The sequence below is a fragment of the Mauremys reevesii genome, linkage group 11, assembly GCF_016161935.1.
Source record: "Mauremys reevesii isolate NIE-2019 linkage group 11, ASM1616193v1, whole genome shotgun sequence".
Lineage (NCBI taxonomy): Eukaryota > Metazoa > Chordata > Testudines > Geoemydidae > Mauremys > Mauremys reevesii.
In genome coordinates, this window is record NC_052633.1 from 73984603 (window position 1) to 74006170 (window position 21568).

At 52.3% G+C, this 21568-nt stretch overlaps 1 protein-coding gene across 10 annotated transcripts in view; it reads right to left on the reverse strand.

Annotated features, from left to right (window-relative positions):
• The window catches only part of TNS1 (tensin 1), a 252557-nt gene that overhangs the window by 34165 nt on the left and 196824 nt on the right, over window positions 1–21568 (reverse strand). For 5 of the 10 annotated variants that reach the window (XM_039493614.1, XM_039493611.1, XM_039493620.1 and 2 more), the window contains 4 exons: window positions 12191–12387; window positions 11745–11883; window positions 6456–6548; window positions 4400–4435 (listed from right to left, as the gene is read on the reverse strand). In XM_039493614.1, coding sequence (XP_039349548.1) covers window positions 4400–4435; window positions 6456–6548; window positions 11745–11883; window positions 12191–12387 — 465 coding nt within the window. The remainder of the gene's footprint in view (window positions 1–4399; window positions 4436–6455; window positions 6549–11744; window positions 11884–12190; window positions 12388–21568) is intronic. The other 5 variants (XM_039493616.1, XM_039493613.1, XM_039493617.1 and 2 more) reach the window with 3 other exon arrangements.

Genomic DNA, 21568 nt, shown 5'->3' on the forward strand with positions numbered 1-21568 from the left:
TACACCCTGATACATACAGGGTATTATTTGTAAAGGGCCCTCACTCCGTTCTCTGACATTGCAGGTAGACATTCAGATATTCAGCATTCAGCTAGTCAGATCTGGAGGAACATCCAGTAAATTAGAAACTGAAAATCTGCACCTGCGATTTTGTGCTCATAATTAACTGTACCTTGCAAAACTGGAAGCTGACTTCAAAAGATGGCTCTGTGCATGTGTGTGCGTGTGCGTGTGCGTGTGTGTAAAAAGGTGCTGTTTATACATAAATCAACAGTGCAGAAACTCAGTTTAGACAGTCTGACTAGAGGAGTAGTCCAGAAAAAACTGCAGCTGCTTTCTATTCTATTCTCTATCCCATTATCTAGCAGGATCATGTCATGAAAAACCCCATTGCCATGTACACGCGGAAAGGAACCCAGGTATAGCTTCCATAGTGTCGCACTAAACCCTGCTTAGCTTTACACATCCGATGAAAACAATCACATTCCGATGGGCTCAGTCCCACCCTTCCAGCTGTGCAGCTACTGACCCTCCTGGTGCACCTTTCTGCGAGTGCCAGGATGCATCCATCACAGGATGCACATCTGTTAGACCATCCCTTGGCTTTGCACAAAGCACAGAACAAGCTGGACAGTTAAGAAGAGTTGCAAGTGCCAGAAGAGGATAGAGAACAGATGCTCACGCTGATTAAACGTACAAAGTCTACTGCGTGCTACTGACCAAGATCTCCGCTTACAAAGAGCTTTCCTGTCCAGATCCCCCACCCCTCTACATTGGCCAGGATTGCTGGGAGCGGCAAGAACATTTATACCCTCCAATATCTGGGAATCGCATCCTCGTTCCACCCTCAAGGGACACAATGCATAAGACATGGCGGTTGTTTTTCAAAGCATAGTGGTTAACAAATTGTTGAAACACCCTGATAAACTTCCTCCCCATTTTAAAGCTGGGAAATGATGGTTACGCTGTTTCTCAAGGCTGCACAGTGAACCAGGATCTGACCCAGGAGTAAAACTCAGTGATTTCTAGCTGATAACCGAGTGCTCAATCACTGCACCATGCAGCCTTCCGTAGGCTAAGTGATATGCAATTCTCCCGGAGCTAAATGCAGTTGGGGAAAAAATTGTGAAAAATTCCAAAACTTTGTTATTTTTGCATTTTTGCACTGAGTTAAAAAACCAGACATTTTTCCTTTTCCCAAACTTGTGGGTGCATTTTTCCTCTCCCTTTTATCAAAAGCGTTATTGAAAATGTCACCAAATTTTTCATCTGCTGAAAACTGGTTTTGGGGAAACAGAAACTTTTTACAAAAGTGTTAGGAAAAAAGTATGGGAAAAAAAGGCACAAAACCCACAACATATTGACAAGATCAAAAACATTGTGTTAGGCGGGGAAGGGCATTTGTCTATAAAAATGACTTTCTTTCAAAAAAAGTCAACTCGCTCAGCTAATTTCTTCCTCGTGGCAAAAGCATTGGTCCTCTTTCAGGAGCCAGAACATGCTAGGTTTTAAAACACAACACTTTTCAAATTATCTGAGTCATGCAGAAAGTGGGTGAAAGAATGTTGTAATGGCCAGGCAGTATTGCCAACCCAAAGTGTTCAAAACGCATGAGTCAGACTCTAAAACACATGAAATCGGCTTAAAAAGAACTCAAAATGTATTATTTTAAAAAAATCTCATGTCTTTTTTTATTTCCCTTCTGGTTTTGAACTGTAGAGGTCACATTTAAACCTGGTCTGCAAAACAATTTTGATAAAAACAAAAAAAAGTTTTCATTTTCATCCAAATTTTTCTTCAAAAGGATTTTGGGGTTATGTCAAACTACCGAAAACCTGAAAAAGCAAACATTTGTGTTTCTGGCTGAAAAAAATTCAGCCAAACTCTCAAAATATTCTCTTTTGGGCTGAACATATTTCCTTTTTTTTAAATGAAAAATGGGGGGGGGGGAATGGTTGAAAAATGGTATTAACCACAGAATATGCCACACAGACCAAAATGTCATGTTCTTGTTGAAAAACATTTTGAACAATAAAAAAAATTGCAACCAGCTCTTGCCACATTTTTAGGCTTTTCTCTGCAACCACGAGGATGAGAAACTTTGTTTTTTAATTAAAGCTGAAATTGTCCTGCAATCTCCTGACTCCAAGAGCTGGGTCTTTAAGGCAAACACCACAATAAAGATTTGTGGTAAAATCATGAGAGGTTGCCAAAACTGCTTTGGGTGCAGCAAAAATGGACAGATTCTTATGAAACTCCCCAGAGAGGTTCAGACGAGACTGAAATACATGCAAAAAACTCAGCCCAAGGAGTAACTCGGAAGTGACTGAAAAATAGAGATTCTGAAGGACAGTGCCATCTCAGACACAGCCTCACCATCTGGCTGCAGCAGGGAGACAGATTGTGTAGGCGTGTGGATTCCAAGTTCTTAACTTCTGTATCCACAAGGCACTTGCTTATGTTTCGTTTGAAGCTAATGTCCCCTACCTATAAACACTGGCACATTCTTGTTTAACAGTGTTTGCCATTCCGCTCGGAGAGGCAGCAGCCACCGAAAGCACAAACTGCTCCGCGAGTGAACCTGTTCTAAAGCACGTCACGGCATCTGAAACTCGTGAACTTTAGCTCGGTGTCTCTGCTTATATTTTCACGCCCCTCGGGTCAGCAAAAGCACAGAGCTTGGGAGTCTTATGGCCTTAGGGTATCAGTCACAAAAACATCTCAATGACTTAGGAGTCTCTGAGACCTGACCTCTGTGAAATCTATCGCTATGGTCACAATGGGAGCTCCTGGGGGCTTAGCAGTTAAGAAAATGTGGCCCTTTATTTTGGTACCTAACTGGGAGGCTTTTAACTAGTTCCAGCCAGCCCTTGATTGGCTTCAGGTGTCCCAATCAATCTAGCTGTCTCCACTGCCTTCTACAAGGATCTTAATTGGCCCCAGGTGTCTTGATTAACCTGGAGCAACTGCCATTTGGTTACCATGGTACCAGGGATTTGTTTAGCCTGGGGCTAACATACCTGTTCCTCACTATTTTACTGTAGCCATCTGGCCTTGCCCCAAATACCTGAAAGGGGGTTCCAAAGAGGATGGATCTAGACTGTTCTCAGTGGTGGCAGGTGACAGAACAAGGAGCAATGGTCTCAAGTTGCAGTGGGGGAGGTTTAGGTTGGATATTAGGAAAAACTTTTTCACCAGGAGGGTGGTGAAGCACTGGAATGGGTTCCCTAGGGAGGTGGTGGAATCTCCTTCCCTAGAGGTTTTTAAGGTCAGGCTTGACAAAGCCCTGTCTGGGATGATTTAGTTGGGGATTGGTCCTGCTTTGAGCAGGGGGTTGGACTAGATACCTCCTGAGGTCCCTTCCAACCCTGATATTCTATGATCACAGCCCATGCACAGTTCTAAGCCCTACTGGAAGTCAATGGTTCTCCAACAGTTCCACAACCAGGATGTGGCAGTCCAGCCTGGTGGGTAGGACCAGGAGTCATGCCTAGTGGTCAGAGCAGGAGTAGGACCTGGTGGACGGAGCAGGAGTCAAGCGAGGGGTCACAGCTGGAGTCAGAAACCAGGAGTTGGGCCAAGGTCAGAGCTGGAGTCAGAGCACAAGAGCAGCGTCTGTTGTCGCAGCAGGCCCAGTGCGTTTCGTGCCCCCAGCGTTTATAGTGTATGGATCACGCCTCTGCTACAGCTACCTGGCGGTAGCCTGAAATGTCAGTCACCCGGAGCCCTACAAACCCGGGTTCTAGCCCTCTGGAGCCTTACCTCTGCCACATTTGAAAATGGGACTTAGGCGCTTATGAAAATTTCCTCTTTCACCTAGGCATGTCCCTTGGCTGTACACACATTGAGGGAAGCATGGATCAAGGTGAAAAGAACAGTGGTCAGCATCACGACTTCCCCATTGCGGGTGATGCAGGAAGGACAGAGAGCAGTGCACCCCGGTGCTGCGGCTCTATCACATGGCACTATCCTGACTGGGTTTCAGAACGAACCTCTGCAGAAGCCAGTGCAATGATCTCACGGCACATTGATTCACTGGGGTGGGAACGGCATTCCAGGAAGTACCGCCTGCCAGAAGGCAGTGCGACAGGAAGTGATGCGAGAGCACAAGGAACAGTGATTAGCAGAGATTGAAATGCCACTCCTGGATATTTGATCATTTTCCTGCACACTTCAGTTTCAGGCAGCTCTACCTGGATTTATTTGCTTTGAGATTAGCTCCTACGTATAACTCCCTGGCGGGCCGCACTGCGGTACAATCCTGTGTGCACTTTTGACCCTTCTGCATACCACACAAATCAGGCCAACCAGATGTCTCAGCATTAATGAGCTTAGCAGTTCAGCTTCTCTTTTTGGCCAAAAGAGTTTGCATGAATAAAGAGAAAATATCCCTTCTTACCTTCATCAGATTCAACTACTGCCTCCCCATCTAGCTCTGAGGGGGAAAGACGGGAGATGGAGGAGCAAGGCAGGGAAGGACAGACAGAGGAAGAGAAAGGAAACACGGTGATGCAAAGGGAAGAGAGAGAGAGAGAGAGAGAGAGAGAGAGAGAGAGATCTATGTTAATGTTCATCTTGGTAAATAACTACATGTGCGCAAGCCACCTGAGCTGCCACAAAAACAGGAAAGAGGCCCAGGCTTTTTAAAGTATTTAGGTGCCTAAAACCCATTGGTTTAACACTCACCTGGCCCTTCGCACTCACCTGGCAGTATCATTCCTATGGCTTCACCGCTAACCTTTCCCTACTGACAAGCCCTAGGCAGGAAGCGGGGTTATGTCCAAATGGGATGTTGTTATTAATTATTATTCTGATTCCCTCCACCCTTTGAGAAGCCATTGGCCTTCCCTGTTCAGGTGGCAGGTCTGGGGCAAGGCCGCACGCGCCTACACTGATTGGCTCTCCGTATGCTGAGAAAACCCCACTGGGAACATTCCTAGTGCTGCTGTTTTTCCATCCGATTCTTACGGGCGTGCACCAGCCTCTCTGCTATTAAACTCTCCACATTTATAGCCTGGCTGTAAAAATGCCGGCGGCTGCAATGCTGGTGTCTACAGCCCCAGAATTGGTCCCCAAGGGGGCTTTCCCCACTGCAAACTCTAGTCTCTGCCTCTCTCTGCCTGCGATTAGCAGGATAGACACAAGGCTCCTAAGGGCTTCTGGCAGGCCGTAAAGGAAGCTCTTGAAAGCCTGTGAAGGGCAGGCGTGGCGCTGGTGAGCTGGGGTCTGTCTGGATTAGAAGACAGCTCCTGGGCTCTGGGATCTGTCCCCGAGACAGCTGTCCCCAGGCCAGGAGAGGAGTTAGCGGCAGGACCGGGGGCTGCACCCTGGGGATTCACACAGAGACAGGAGGATGGTCTGGATATTGTTTTAACTGGCAGGTTGCACTTCCTCTAGCGCCAGCCCTCTTGACCTGCGCCGAGGTGAGAACGCTAATAAAGGTGGAGAAACGAGGGAGAAAGGAGGAGTCGGGGTGGAGGGGGGGGGAGCCATAGACAGCCAAATCCCAACGACCTCATGCCCTCCTTCAGTACAGCTCCCAGCGGGGGCCGCTGACCCTGAGGACGGACCGCGGGTTCTGACCCAGACAGACATAGAAACCAAAGCGCTGGTGGTGATGGGCGACCACTTTACCGGACAGCGTGCCCCTTGCCTTCCTGAAGCTTGTTGTTCGATAATGGAGGACTAGCCGGCCTAGATCAGACCCCCCGTGTCCAGCCAGGCCAGTGACCTAACAGTGGCCAGCACCAACTGCTTCAGAGGCAAACGCAAGGAACCCCTACGGTACGCAGCTAAGGGGCAACCTGCCCACCGGGTGAGTGTAACCTGGGTCTAGGCTTGCAGGGGCCCTCAAGAGGCCATCTAGCTGGCCCACCCTTGGATCTTGGCTGGGGATCGGACTAGATGACCCTTGCGGACCCTTCAAACCCTTTGGTTCTATGATCCCCCCTGCTCTGAGGCAGAATTTAGTAGACCAATACATACGGATCACTCGATAATTACCCGGTTCTGTTCATTCCCTCTGGGGCACCTGGCATTGGCCACTGTCAGCAGACAGGACACTGGGCTGGATGGACCTTTGGTCTGACCCAGTATGGCCGTTCCTATGATCGACAGGCATATTTCTCAGCCCCACTGCTGCTACAAGAGCCTTCCTCTACTGGACGCAGTCCCTGAGGCACAGTATTGTTGTCCAGCAGCATACATCTCAAAGTCTTGGGTGCACATGCAGTGACCAAACCCAGTCAGCCTCAGTGACCCTAACGGGCCAACGTTGCAAATCCAGCCTCAGCAGAAGCCCCTGGAGAAACAATGCATTCTCGACCTCTCCGGGCAGCGGCATGATTCTCTGATTGAATATAGCAGAGAGGGGCGTAAGATGCCAGGATGAACTGGCCCTAACTTTCAGCACCTTCAGTCTGTAACCAGCCCTCTGTCCCCACCCATTCACTTACCTCCTGTTGGCTGCAGCAGCATCTCGGCTGGGTTATGGGGCTTCAGGCCCAATGCAGACAGCGGGGTCTTGGCCAGGCCGGGTGGGGAGCGCACTGCAGTCAGGCAAAATAAAAAATAAATAATTAGACCCAGAGGACTCAAAAGAGGAATTAAATTTAAAGCGCAATAAATCCTAGAGTCATCTCGGTTGTTACTAAATGTGAGTTTATAGCCTCAGCGCTACGTGTGCTACTTAACGACTGTCATTATGTCCTGGCAAGGTGCATGTGCAACTGGAAACGCTTAAGCCCGCTGGCCTGCAGAAACCGCAGGAATGCAGGAGCCGAGAGCAGGCCCCCTTATTAGAAGTGACACCTCTGGCTTCTCTTTTATGGAGACGGTGATTCGGCCAGCCCCGATGCCGGCCGCGTGCGGAGGGAACCTAGACGCGGGGGGAGACAAAGAAACCCCCTGCTGATGATTGATGGGCAGCTGCAGGAAGATGGATTGAGGGGCCCAGAGGGCGGGGCAGGATTACAAATTCCTTTGATGCCCATAAACCCTGCTTGAGTGTGCTGGGAGCCTGAAGGCCTTGCCTCCTAGAGGCGAGAGCACCTTGGCATCGCCACCATTAGGGACAGTCCACCAGCAGGAATGACTTCCCAGGGCTTGCAGGAATCCTAACACTGGGCAAGTGGGCAAAGCGGCAGCCCCCTGGCTGGATAACAGCGCCTCTCATCCAGGGATCTCAAAGCTCCTTCCCCAACACTCACTGATTCAGACTCCCTGCCACAGTTAATTGATGACACCTCTCCACCCTATGGGGGCATTTAGCTGCACTTCCCTCACTGGACAGGTTGGTAAACTGAGGCACACAAAGGTAACACGTCCTGCCCGCAGTGACTCGGGAAGTTGGTGGCACAGCTAGGGCTAGAACCCAGGAGTCCTGACTTCCACACTCCAAAACACGAGACCGCCCAGTATGCATCTGCTGCGGGGGGAGGCTCATTTCTCGAGGCACCGTTTGCCAGAGATGCCTCCAAGAATATCAGCATTTCATCTGGACTCGGACTGATATTAACAAAAACACCATGGGCCAGATTCCGATCTTCATCCCCTAGATCTAAATCCAGAGGGGCTCCATTGACTTCAACCGAGATACTCCAGATTCAGCCCAGTGTAAACGAGAACAGAATAGGGCCCTCATGAATTCAAACCACCATGCTCACCAAACAGGCCCATTATCTAATCTTCCCCTTGAAAAACTAACTTAGGGCCCACATTTTACGTCGTAGCATTCACTCTACCTACTGGATTAGTTCTGGTAGAGAGACCGAAACGGTGCCCACGACATGAACTTTCACACCTATGGTGTAGATACACATCTGGAAAACCAGCCAGATGTGCAGCGACACGTGTCACATACCCACCAGCCTGTTTACGAATGCACACAGCATGTGTTCCATAGCTCTATTGCATGTATATATTATAGACAGAGAGGCCGGTATGTCGTATGTACATATAAAGGGATGTGTGTATATATATATATAGCACACATACTATATATATAGGGTACACATATGAAGCAGGGAGTGATGGAGCAAATAGATGTAGATGTAGATGTGAGATGCGCATACTACAAGTCTCACAAATAAGGCTTTAGAGTGTGTGTGGGGGGGGGGGGGCGCAGAGTTCTTGCGATTGATTTCTATCTCCCTGACACTGCATTTTACCAGCTCGAAACAATCCAGGCTTTTCTAACCGGGAAGAAGAGACCTCGGGACACAGAAGAGGTGTGGGAATGCTGCCAAAAGCAAAAACAAGACAAACGAGGCTCCAGCTTCCCTAAAGGAAACTTGACACATTCCTTTAGCTTTAGCCGCTGCTTGCATTTCAACCTTCTGACTTACAGATTCAGACGGGCACCCACGCTGGCAGCGGGAGGAGGCGGGAGGCAGGCGTGGACACAAAAGCCAGTCCTCGTGAGCTCACGTTTTCACGGCTGCTACGTTGGTTAGAACTGTTTGCTCAATGCAGATGAGTTACTGGGAAACCAAGCAATTCCGGACGGGCCAAGAAGTTCCAGCCAAGTGTTACCGCTAACGTGCCGGGCCTGGTTCTGATTGGCTGGGGGTTGTTGCAGAGAGGGGGGGACTCCGGCAGAGCCAGGTGCAAGGACATGGGTTTAACCCCCAAACCATCGTGAAATCTAGCCTGCAGTGAGCAGCAACGTCATGCTCACCAGCTCTCCTAGTGGCAATGAAATTAACTCAGGTCTCCGCAGTCCGACAAACCACAGAAGCCCCAGCTGTGAGGTTCTGATCTGGATGAGGATTCAAATTTCCCTCTCATGGGAAAGTGGACAGTTGGATCTGGGGTTCTGGTTCATAAGTGCACTTCCCCCAAACCTGGGGGGTTGTTTGGATTGGGGGGCTCCCTATGGGCCTGTCTGTAGCAGCAATAGGCAAATCTCAAAAGATTCAGCTCTGATGTTGCTCGGGAGTTCACCTGAGCCTGCTCGGTGGAGAAGCTGGCCAGGGATGAGATGCAAAAGAGTCCCCGTTTTGCACTGGGTAAGAAATGTTGCCCCAAGGGCACATCTCAAGCCTATACGATTAACCTGTCACTCTGAAATTCAGCCACAGAAGGAACTGCTGGCAGGAAGCCCCTGCAGCGTGCTGAACGTTCACAGTGCAGCCGAACGTCTCAGCCACAGCCTCATCCTTCATCACCAATGGGCGATGACCTTGCCCAGACGTGTGTTTCTGAGGGGAAAGGGTGGCACCACAGGGGTTAAAAACAACTCTCCTGCTAAACCTGGTGTGTAGCAATGAGGGCTGAGCGAATAACAGATGTTTCAGTTCGCTGGAAATGCAAAAAAAAATGTATTGAGAATTGAACAGAAAACTAACTTTTTCTAAATTTTCAGCAAGTCGAAAAGTTGACAAAAAAAAACTTGTTCCAGGTCAAATGAAATCCGAAATGAAACATTTCAATGTCAACTGTTTGAAAAAGCTTTTCATTTTTTTTATAAAATAAAATTAAAGGAAATGTGGAAAGGAAAAGTCATTTCAAACCGAAAAATTGAAACGTTTCAATAAAAAAAAAAACCCTAAAAAATAAAATGCTGAAAAAAATCAAAACAATTTGACTATATTGACGTGAATTTGGGAAAGGTTTTGGTGTCGCCAAATCTGCATTTTTCATCCCCCAAAAAAGTTTTGAGTGAAAAATTTTGCCCAGCACTAGTCTAAGGCCATAGGACATCCATAAGGTTCGGAGACAGGAGACGTAGAGAATATAGTTTGGGAGGTGACTGGCATTTTGGAAAATCTCTCCTGAGCGGGACCAGAGCATCTCAATCCATTTTCAGCTCTGCCATTGCACTTATAAATACTTAGGAATAGCAAACGTGGCCATTGCTTTTTTCCCAGTTGCTCACCAATGCATTGTGCTGGTGCAGCCCGATTCAGCCGTGCCACTGTGCCACCGTGGGACAGCGGCAGAACCGGTCAAAGCGGAATTCACTTCTTCCAAACCTACCACCAAGTTATCAAGGGTTAGCCAGGAGGACGCATGCTCAGCTGGAGGAGTCAGGAGGTCAGAACATGCAACAGGAAGTTCAAGGGTCAGACTTTCCCAGCTACTTGCAAGGCTCAGACATTTCCAGCAGCAAAAAAATCACTGAAACCTTCTTTGCCTCCTTTAGGCTCAGCAGAGCACCTGCATGTTAGGTAGCATCTAACTCCCCTTGTCATTCACCCTTCCCATCTGCAAATCTGTTCAGGTACAGGGGATTCACCTTGCACTTGGCTACATGCCATGGGCTCCTATCTGGCCATCCAGATATCAACGGTGAATGGATTTGAATGGACAGTGTCAACCCAAAATGTGCCTTCTTTAAAGGGAGTTGAATTCCATGCAATACACACGTGCGTACACAGCATGTCTTTAGCTAGGTACACGGGGGAAACATGATAGTCCTTAGTTTAAGCTCCTTGAGGCACGGACAATATTTGCATGATAGGACTGTACAGTACCGACAGCACTGGGCCTCTGATCACAGCTTGTCAGTGGCGTAGTACGAAGGGCTTTTTGGCTTGATCAAAGCAGAGCAGCCCAAATACGTGCCGATACCAACTTTATCCTACTCCTGGCCAGCACGTATCCCATCTCGGGGTTACAGAAACCCTCTTCGGGGAATATTTCAGGGAGTTTTAAAACAATTGCATCGGGACTATTTTTCATAACCTTCCACCTTCCAAACTAGCTGCCTTAGCTACCATGAGTCCAACTGTCCAGGACTCGGAGGAAGCCATGCAAATTGACCTAAAATAGCCTTTCGGGGGCCTTCCCCCCCCCCCACCAAGTCACTGGTTTAAAATCAACTCTCCCTTCCAGAGCTAGAAGCAGGCGCTGGGTCTGAATGGGAGAAAGTTCCTCCTTCCGGCTTTGTCAGACTGTGAGGCGTCACTTCACAGAGGTGCCATCTCGAAAAGATGTCGCTGACGCGGGACTGAGCGGAGATCCCTAAACAGCTCTGTCATGGAGCCAACTGTTTGGATTCTTCCCGCCCCCAAAATATTTGCTTTTTTAAAACTCTCGAGCTGGGAGGACGTTCAGTTTGGGGTTCTGGAGAGATGTGGCAGGGTCCCCCTAAAAAGAAGGGGGTCGGCTGCGGAAGGTATTGCTCTGAGTTGAACTTTGGAACGACACGCAGCTGTGGAGGAGAGCAACGCAATCAGGGATTGAGGCCCGGCTGCTCTGGAGGGTCAGGACGCCGGAGAGCATCCCAAAGCTACTTGGCATCATGCAGCAGCCATCACTCAGAAGACGAAGCGGTGGGAGCCAGGGCTGTATATCACATATACCATGTAGAGGGAAAACTAATTGAAATGGGAGCCTCCTCAGTATACAGAGAGAGTTCTATTTTCAGGGTACTTTTGTGCCAGATGGGGGCGCGCCCCCCAAAATAGGTTCGATTATTTCCATCACATGCCCTCAGGGGCCCCCAGGACCGTGATATCATTTTATGCCCCACTATCTGTAAAACTGGGCTGTGAAAATGAAATCAGAACGAAACCAAGGAAATCTGCAGCGCGTGGAGTGGCGGAGGGTGGTGTCAAGCAGAGAAGAGAAGTGATGGAAGGAATTGCCGTGGGAAGGGGGTGGAAGGATGAGAGAACGAGAGAAAGAGATTAAATGGCGGCAGGTGTCTGGAATTTGGAGCTGCTTGACCTGCTGCTTTTATCTGGCTTTGCTAGAGCCGCCCGCTGGTTCCCACCGCCTCCCGGAGCCGCGGCACTTACGCAGGTGACCGTAAGGGGTTTGCGGCGAGACAGGAAAGGCAGGGGTTGGGGGAGAGATCTCACCACCGCTGGAGGGTGGGCTGGTTGGAGAGGTCCCCTCCAGCTCTTCAAAGGCTTCCTTGTAGCTGTGGAGATGAGGCTGCGGAAGAAAGCAAGCAAGGCCGAGTCAGTCGTGGCAAACGCCGACCCCAGGCAAACGCGGCCCCATTCCAGAAGCATGATCCTCAGCCACCCACCAACCCAGGCTCACGGATGCTGGGGCTTCATTGCCAGAGCGAACTAGGGGCTTTCTTCAGCTCCTTTGTGGGTCTCTGGCAAGCCTCAGCCCCCTCCTCCCATCCCCTGGCAACTGGGGTTGAACGGCGAGGTCCCCCTCCAACAGCGCTGTCCACATTACCACACGCCCCACTACAAAGCAGCAGGGGGAAAGACCAAGGAAAAGGCACCTCTCTGGGCCTCCCTCCCGGGTTGGCGGCGATGCTGCTGACCACCTCTGGCGAGAAGCTGTGGACTGGCGACCGGGCAGTGGGGCTCCGAGGCGAGCCGGGCTCCTGGGGACTGTTCTCGTACTGGCCGTCGCTGGTCGTGCGTCTTCGGTTCGGCGCTCCGGGCTCCTCCAGGGACTTGTCCCGTGACTCCACCCCTGGAATTCAAGCACATGGCGGGAAGCACTCGTTAAAAAGGACGATGCCCAGCAACAGGCTCATCCAGGTTCAAATTCACCCTTAGGGAGCCACGTGGCAGCTGGCACGCTGGTGATTTATCTCAGGCACGAGCCACTCCTCACCTGATGACTCCAGCTCCTTGGCATCTTGGGGCTCTCCCTGAGGACTCTTTACCCCCAAACATTTTTAACGGGCCATCTGCGCTGCCTTACGGGGCCCGCACAGAGACTAAGGTAGCTGGAGCCTTCTGATTCCTACAGGAGAGGCACAGCATGTGCGGGAAATCACCCTGCCGCACTGATGCCAACCTGGAGAGAACCAAGGAATGGACGTGCCCACTGCCAATACAGCCTTTGCTCTGCGTAGATACCCAGCAGGGTGCTACAGGGATTGATGCTGCAGGAGGGGCTTGTGGTCAGAGGAGACATCGAGCAAAAGTCCTTATCACGTGTGATCATCAAAGAAGCTGGGACTCATAGAGTCATAGATTTCAAGGTCAGAAGGGACCATTATGATCATCTAGTCTGACCTCCTGCACAACGTAGGCCACAGAATCTCACCCACCCACTCCTGTAACAAACCCCTAACCTATGTCTGAGTTACTGAAGTCCTCAAATCATGGTGCAGAGAATCCTCCAGCAAGTGACCCATGCCCCACACTGCAGAGGAAGGCGGAAAACCCTCCAGGGCCTTTGCCAATCTGCCCTGGAGGAAAATTCCTTCCCGCCCCCAAATATGGCGATCAGCTAAACCCTGAGCATGTGGGCAAGACTCACCAGCCAGCACCCAGGAAAGAATTCTCTGTAGTAACTCAGATCCCACCCATCTAACATCCCATCACAGGCCATTGGGCATATTTACCGCTCATAGTCAAAGGTCAGTGAATTGCCAAAATGAGGCTAGTCCATCATACCATCCCCTCCATAAACTTATCAAGCTCAGTCTTGAAGCCAGATATGGCTGCTTCTTAAAGAGCGAGGCTAGGCTCTGGCATCCTGGCCAAGTGGTTATTCTCCCAATACCCTGGGAATTCCTCTGCAGACAATAACTCCTCCCTTTCTGTCCGGATGATCAGAGACCTGGAGGGCTGGGAGGAGGGACCTCGAGGGGTCATCAAGCTCAGCCTGCCCGCACTGAACCAGGACCGAGCTGGATGTTAGCGGCATGGAGTTTAAGGCCAGAAGGGACCTGTAGATTATCCAGTCTGACCTCCTGTCTGGCACAGGCCACCCACAGCACCCAGCCACCCGCGCACCAAGCCCCACGCCCAGAGTCAGCGCAAAGCCGCCTTTCACCCAGAGGCGGATGCCTGTCAACGATGGGGAAAGTGGCCTTTGTAACACGCAAGGCCTGATCTGCAGGGCACCTGCCGTTTCCACAGACTCCAATGGGATGGAAAATGCACCATAAATAACCATTAAGATTTTGCATCTCCTATTCCCATCACACCTGAGTGCCTGTATCTCCATTACACCCCAGCAGGAAGGGTGCTTTCCCCATTTTACAGATGGGAACTGAGGCACGTGGAGATTAAATGACTTGTCCAAGGCCACACAAGTCAGGGGGGCCAGAGCAGGGGATTGAACGTGGGTCTCTGGCTAGCGCCCGACCACCGGCCCACCCCTTCCCTCCTAATCAATCCTCCACCTCGCTTTGGAGGCTGCCAGCGGAGGTGCCAATTCAGGGCCTGGGTGCAAGGCCACTGCGGTGCGTGGGAGCTCGACTTAGCCGGGCATTGGCTCAGGCAGCAGAGCCAGCTGTGGTGGTGGCTTCTGGACAGGGAACCGGACCCAGCCCACAGCAATCGACGAGAGTGACGTGCACGCTACAGCCATAGGCAAGGCCCGGGAGCAGCAGGCGGGAGACACAGCTCAAGAGAGACCCGGGCGGGTGGCGATGGGGCGGGCACCCTGAAGGGACCCTTCTGAGCAGAGAGGCCAAGCAAGTCCAACCAACTGAGCCAGGGATGGTCCCCACATCCTGAGCGCCCTCCCCCTGCCCCCGTCCAAGGGAACACGCCCTAGAGAAGTGCATCTCAGAGCCCGGCCAGGGAACATAGGCCTCCGTGCCAGGAATCTGGAGCACATTCCAGTCCACTTCTTTGTTTGCATCCCCGCTAGCCCCCCTTTTCCAGCCCTCTCCCCAGCAGCCTGGCTGCAAAGAGGCGACACCCCTGGGGAGAGGCCTGCAGGCTTTGTAAAGCTGGGGGCGGGAACCAGAGCCGCGTTCTCCCCCCGCCCCCCAGCTCCTCGCTGCGAGTGGCAATCCGCCGGGGAGAGCACTTGAGGCGGAGGCGGGAGCAGGGTTTGGCCTGGATTCCAGCCCCTAAGTGCAGATGTCCACTTTAGCAGAGAGGGAGGGCGGCTGTCTCCATGGCAATGACACCAACTAACATGCAGCACCTGGCCCAGAGGGAAGAAGCGGGGAATTGCTAATCATGCCGAGCAATCATCACTGTACGAAAGCAGCAGCACGCGCCATTCCCCCAGACCGTGCACCTCTCCTAACGACACAACGGCGATTAGCTAATTAACGCTCCGCTCAGCGCCCTGCTGGAAGGTGGAGAAAGACTTTTACGCCCATTCTGCAGATGGGGAAACTGAGGCCCAGAGCGGCTCGGTGATTTGCACATAGGGCACCAGTGGCAGAACAGGCTCCCGGCACCAGCTTGAATCTGCTTCCTCTGATTTCTAAAAGGGCCCGTAGGATTGACGCGAGCCCAAGGAATCCCGACTCCAAAGGCCAGGAAATAAGCCACAACAGTAACAAAGGCTCATACTTATGCCAGTGTCTTTTAGCCCAGGGGACCGCTATGGACTTCACGTGCTGGATTTACAGATGGCCACTGAGGGACCAACGTAGGAGCTGATGCTAATTTACTCCCACAGCATCCCCAGGCATAGAACTGATTTCCATGGAACTGCACCGCTCACAAAGCACCCATCAACATGAGCCAGCCCTCAGCGCAGCTGGGCCCGGGGGTTGGATGGTTCCTGCAAACTGCCCAGCATGCTTTGGGTGCATTTCCTCCAGGGTGGGGGAAAATGAGCAAATGGTTTGCCAAGCCACTGGGAGGCAGCGGAGCTAGCGGAGGGGAGTGGGCTGCACGGGGTGGTGGGGAGAAGACTGTACCGGGGCAGGGCGGGAGGCTGCATCAATCAGCCAGGGAGGGGGCTGCACCGGGGTGTTAGGAGGGGATGGGGAGCCGGCTCGAGGCGCATTTACACCCACTTCTCCCTACTGCCTAGGAACCTCACATTTAGATCCTGTCCAGGCAGACTCCGCTTTGGAGTTCCCATGACACTGACGAACGTGCCCCTTTAAAAGGCCCTGTCTGCGCGGTGGGGATATTAAAGAGCCCAGGGCACGTTGTGTCAGTGCTGGGGTTTGGCCCTGGCCCAAAACGTCCCCATCTGCTGTCTCTGTTCTGCTGCGCAGCTCTGAACCCCAGAGGCAGCTGCATTTCGAGGCCGGGAGACGTGACCTCTGCAGAGGTCGTTTGCGAACGCTGTGGGATCCTTTGGGACGAACGGTGCTGTAGAAGCATGAGAGACTGTTACACAATAAACTGAAAATGAAACCAGTAAGTACAGACGCACCCGCATTACCCAAAGACATACACGCTGCCGGCGCTCCCCTGGAACTCATCTTTGCCAGTCCCTCCCCCTGGTCACCCTCAGCAGCTTAGGGACACTCAGAACCATCTCCTGTCCTCTCGGATACACACTCTGTCCTTTCATCAGCCTGGGTCCAGTTTGTCACGCACAGGCACGCCCTCTCTCTCCCCTCTAGGGAGCCACCCTATAGATCCTGCCTAGAGGAATTTAGCATAACATTGGGCACTAGAAAATGGACTGAGAACCCCAACTTCTTTCACAGAGGCCTCTGAAAAGCCATCGGGTTGACCCCTGGCTCTTCCTGACTTCCAGAGAACTATTCCTGAATCTCTGACCCCTGCCCCCCACCCTCCCTCTTCAGATCTTGAAAAATCTGCTAACAAAGTGGGGAGGAAGTTGGCTGCAAGTTCCTGGCACTGGCTGCTTAGACACATTGCTGAAAGCCTAAGCCTTTCCAAGTGAGTTTCTAAATAATAATCACAGTAACGATCATCATCACAAAATCACCACGCTGGGGAGATGCAAGAGAGCTGGAAGCCGGCACGCAGCCCAAATGGAGTTTGCCCACATAATTGATGCCGCCTGGGAAATTCCATTAGCAGCAACTTTGGAACCAAATTCGCCCATCCAGTCTGCTGGAGCCTGCCGCATGTTGGTCATTTGCTGAGCGTACTGGCAATTCCAGGGCCAGTGAATGCAGCAGAAGCCACCGAAGCGGAAATGAGCCACTCTGTGGGTAAGAGCCTCATTGTGCAGGCTGGGTGGGAGAAGGCTCGGCGTGAGCGGGCGGTGGCACGCCAGGCTTCCCACAGGACGGTGCCGGGGCGTGAGAAGCTGCGTGGCGGAGCCCATGCTGCCCTCGTGGAAAGGGGGACAACCAGTGTTCACAATATCACACTTCCAGGGGGCATTTCCTACCCACTTTTGTTAAGTGACCCCCCAAGATGACTCGAATGGAAAGGAAAAAACCTTTGCTTGGTGCAGCTAGTAGCGTTTTGTGTCCCGTTAGTAAGTTGGGCCTAAGGCCCAGCAGCTTGAAGGTATTTAGGTGCTCAGGTCCCACTGAAATCAATACATTGAAACCAATGGGAGTTAGGCACCTAAATACCTGCCCTGTAAGCCATGTAAGCTTCTTGCCCTGAAGACAATCTGCTCCGAGGGAGAGGAGACTCCCCAAAGTCCTGCCTGGCTTTGTGGGGAGCAGTTCCAGAGCATCACCTGGGGACTCCATGACAGAGGCTTCTGTCCAGCAAAACCCCATTATCATAGGAAAATGTGACCGTGAACCCAGCACAAACATGGTCCCAATAGGACTCGGGGCAGAACTTGGGAAGGCAGTTAACGCCGCTGCCCAGAATTCAAGGGGACGCTGTTCCTTTCATTCAACAGGCGTCACCTCCTTTCACTCGAAGTCACCTCGCGCGGACAGCATGGGTCCATGGAGACGCCGCGATGGGCCGTGCATGTTGCCATGGGATGAGCCAGCGTCAGCCCTCCCTGACGCATGGAGATGCCAGGAGGGCACCGTGACATGTCATTCCATATTCTTTATGGAAATATGCTGATGATCTGAATACGGCATAACCGAGATGCCAGATGGCTCATGTGAGATAGCACTGGAACGGTTCTGATTTCCTGAATGTCATTACCCAATCTGTGTGCCTGGATCATTTCTGTATCGGACGTTAGGACTATTGACCACGAATCTGTATTTCCACTATGCTACTTTGGGTGACGCCCACTGCTGACACTTCGGGTCCAACAACGGAGAAGCCAGTCAGGGACCATGGCCCATCAGCGAGGACAATGGACTAGGAAACGTTTGGCCTTCCTGCCGACGCTCCATACTGCCCCTGCCTCATGGCCGCTGTGATCCTACAGTCAGGTGCTCTTGTCACCTGATCCTAAACATTACCTGGGACCTCTTGTAACTTTCCACTGGAAGGGAAGGGGGGCGGGTCAAGTTTGGGAAACAAAGGGTCCCTGCCTGATGTAAATCCTGTTTATGGGCGGGGAGGACGGCAAACGGGACTTCTCTCCATGGCCTGTCTGCCCAAGGAGAAAGGCTGCAAAAGGGAAGGCAGGGGGAGTCCAGGCCTAGACAGGGGCCAGTCTGAACAGGAATATAACTGGGACGCTGAACCACAGAAACTCTGCAACCTGCCTGCAACAATATCTGGGGGGGGAGGGGGGAGATGCAATTTGTAACCAATTTCTTTAGTGAAACTAGCTTAGTTTGTGTGTGTCATTTCATACGCTTACTAATCTGCTTTGTTCTGTTTGTTACCCCTTTTACCACTTAAAATCTGCCTTTTCTCATTAATAACATTTGTTGTGTTTATTGTTATACCCAGTTTCTGTAATTCCACATGGGGTGGGGGGAAGAAGTGTGCACACCTCTCTCCACACTGAGGGAGGGGGCCAATGTCATAAAACCTTTGGGTTTGTACCCCATAAAAGGAGTGAGCACCAGAGTGCTGGAGCAAGTCCCTTAAGCTGAGTCTTCCCAGAGCTGATCTGCAGCCGGGGTGTCCCTGCCGGTGTGTGTGGTAGGGGAGCCTGGCTCAGCAAGACAGGTACAAAGGGGGCCCAACATGGCATAACAGGTGGGCTCAGTGGTGTCCCAAGGAGTCCAACCCGTCACAAGCACTTTGCTGCATATGGCCAGCCCAGGGCAGACTATAATTGTGCAATCCTTGCGTGATGCCCCCAGTACGTGCACACGCACACACACACACACACACACACACACACACACACACACACACACGCACACACACACACACACACACTAGGGTGACCAAATAGCAAGTGTGAAAAATCAGGACAGAAGATGGGGGTAATAGGCACCCATGTAAGGAAAAGCCCCAAATATCAGGATTGTCCCTATAAAATCAGGACATCTGGTCACCCTAACACACACACACACACGGGTTCCCTAAATCTCAGGGCCACACACCCACTTAAAAGCCTGGGATGGGGCTAATGCACCTGAACATGGAGGGGGCCTAACAGTGGCTTTAAGGGATTCAGCAGCCCCGGATGCTAACTGCTTGCACCCTCGAGCGGCCTTGTGAGCTCTGCAGCCTTCAGAGCCACTCTGAGCGGCCTGAGCACAACGGAAAGTCAAGGCAGGCGCTTGCCGAGCAAGAGGGTCAGCGAGGAAAAGGTGCAGGAACGTCCCATTCTTCCACGGTGAGAAGGAGAGAGAGGAAAGCCACGGGGGGCCGGCTGTGACTTGCCGAAGACCCCAACGGGGGGAACATCGGGATGCAGAGCAAGAGGCGGCGGCGAGGGGCGGAACGGCAACGTGAGGATTGGCACCGAGCGGAGGAAAGTTGCTCTGCTAATGGATGCCGGAGAAGCCTGAAAGGCAGCTCCTGCCTCCGCTGCACACATTCCATTCCCACCCCGAACGCAGCAGCAGCCAACGCTGGGCCATGCCGGGCCGGGCCCATTTCAAACTCCTCTTTCACAACCTCTCCCTGGGCAGGACGGGCCCGCTTGGGGCACCCATCAATGCCCCGGCCTGTCTTTCCTCTTCCCGACAAGTGGGAAACAAAGAGAAGAAAAAGGGGCTCATTGTTTGGGAGCCAGGAACGGGAACGCTCGCAGGCTGGGATAGTCAGACGGAGGGGAACGTGGGCGCTCAGCGAAGCGCCACTCAGCGATTCCAGGCCTCGCAAATGGCTCTTTTCCAATGAAATGGTCCGTCCCCCGCTCCCGGGGAAACGTCCGAGCACATTCTGAGCAGACATACAGCACGGCCCTCTTCACTCACAGCAAGTGTCAGGCTCGCTCAGTGGCGCTTCTCTCAGCAATGGCTTTGCCTGGTGGTTTGTCAGTGGCCAGCAGCACAGGAGATGGCTCTGCCACCTACATAAAGGAGACGTGACTTTGCCCACTCAGGGCCGTGTCTGGCCACGTGCTGGGCTGCGTCTGGAACACCTGTTATATGGTGGCACAGCCAAGGGAGACGACAGATCCCAGCATGCCCAGACCAGGCCACAGTGATGTATCCTGGCTCCTTACATAAGAACAGTCACACTGGGCCAGATCAATGGTCTGTGTAGCCCGGTATCCTGTCTTCCGACAGTGGCCAATGCCAGGTGCCCCAGAGGGAATGAACAGAACAGGGAATCATCGAGTGATCCATCCCTGTCGTCCACGCCCAGCTCCTGGCAGTCACAGGGTAGGGACACCCAGAGCATGGGGCTGCATCCCTGACATGGGCGGTGCATGAACCGCCAGCTGGGGGAGGCTAGCCCCTTCCGCTCTCCCCCGCCCGAGCCCAGAGGCCCAACCGCAGCCGCCAGCCCCCATCACAGGCTCTCCCCCACCCAGCCCCGGAGCGCCCCGAGCCTCCTCCTCCCAGCCCCAAGGTGGGTGTCGCGGCCGCAGCCCCCCAACCCCGAAGCACCGGGACGGAAGGCAGCACGGCCGGAGCTCCCCCAGTCCAGTTTGCAAAAAACTACAGATTGGAATTAATTTGCAAACTGGACACCATTAAATTAGGCTTGAATAAAGACTGGGAGTGGATGGGTCATCACACAAAGTAAAAACTATTTTCCCAGGCTAATTTTCCCCCTACTGTTACTCACACCTTGTCAACTGTTGGAAATGGGCCATCCTGATTATCACTACAAAAGTTTTTTTCTCCTGCTGCTAATAGCTCACCTTAATTGATTACTCTCGTTAGAGCTGGTATGGCAACCCTCACTTTTTCATGTTCTCGGTGTATATATATCTTCCTACTGTACTTTCACCTGCATGCATCCGATGAAGTGGGTTTTAGCCCACAAAAGCTTGTGCCCAAATAAATGTGTGAGTCTCTAAGGTGCCACAAGTGCTCCTGTTCTTTTTGCTGATACAGACTAGCATGGCTACCCCTCTGAAACCTGTTACCATGCAAGGTCCTTCTCGAGTGCGCCAAGAATTGCTCCACCGTGGCTAATCGGCTTCCCCGCGATGCTCGTTAACACGAGCCAGATCCACTGACTCCTGGCCTCCACCTCCACACCTAATTACGCTCCAGCACTCCTGAACCCCTCAGCCGTGCAGCGCTGAGATCCATCCAGCTCAGCAAGGAGACGTTCCTGTGTGCTCTGCCATCCAAACTAGGGACCTGTCCTCAGTCGAAACCTGATGCAAAACCCTACAGTCCCCACCCTGCAGAGGGGCCATGGTCACCCACTGAACAAAGCTCTGCCCCATTCGGAGTCTCTCCAGGACAGGGTTAAATCCCAGGAAGCCAGAGCCTCAGTGTCACGGAGTCCCCGGGCGATGCTCTGGAACTGCTCCCCACAAAGCCAGGAAGGACTCTGGGGAGCCTCCTCTCCCTCGGAGTAGCCTGTCTGCAGGGCAAGAAGCTCACACGGCTTCACCTCCTGGGTCTGACCTTGGAGCATTCAGCATCCTGTGCCCCTCCATGCGCTTCCCACAGCGAGTCCGACCCAGCGGGGTCCTGGGGAAGCCAGAGGGTCCTGCCCCCCCACTTCACAGTCAGACGTAACTCTCAGCCAGCCAGTAACACAGAGGTTTA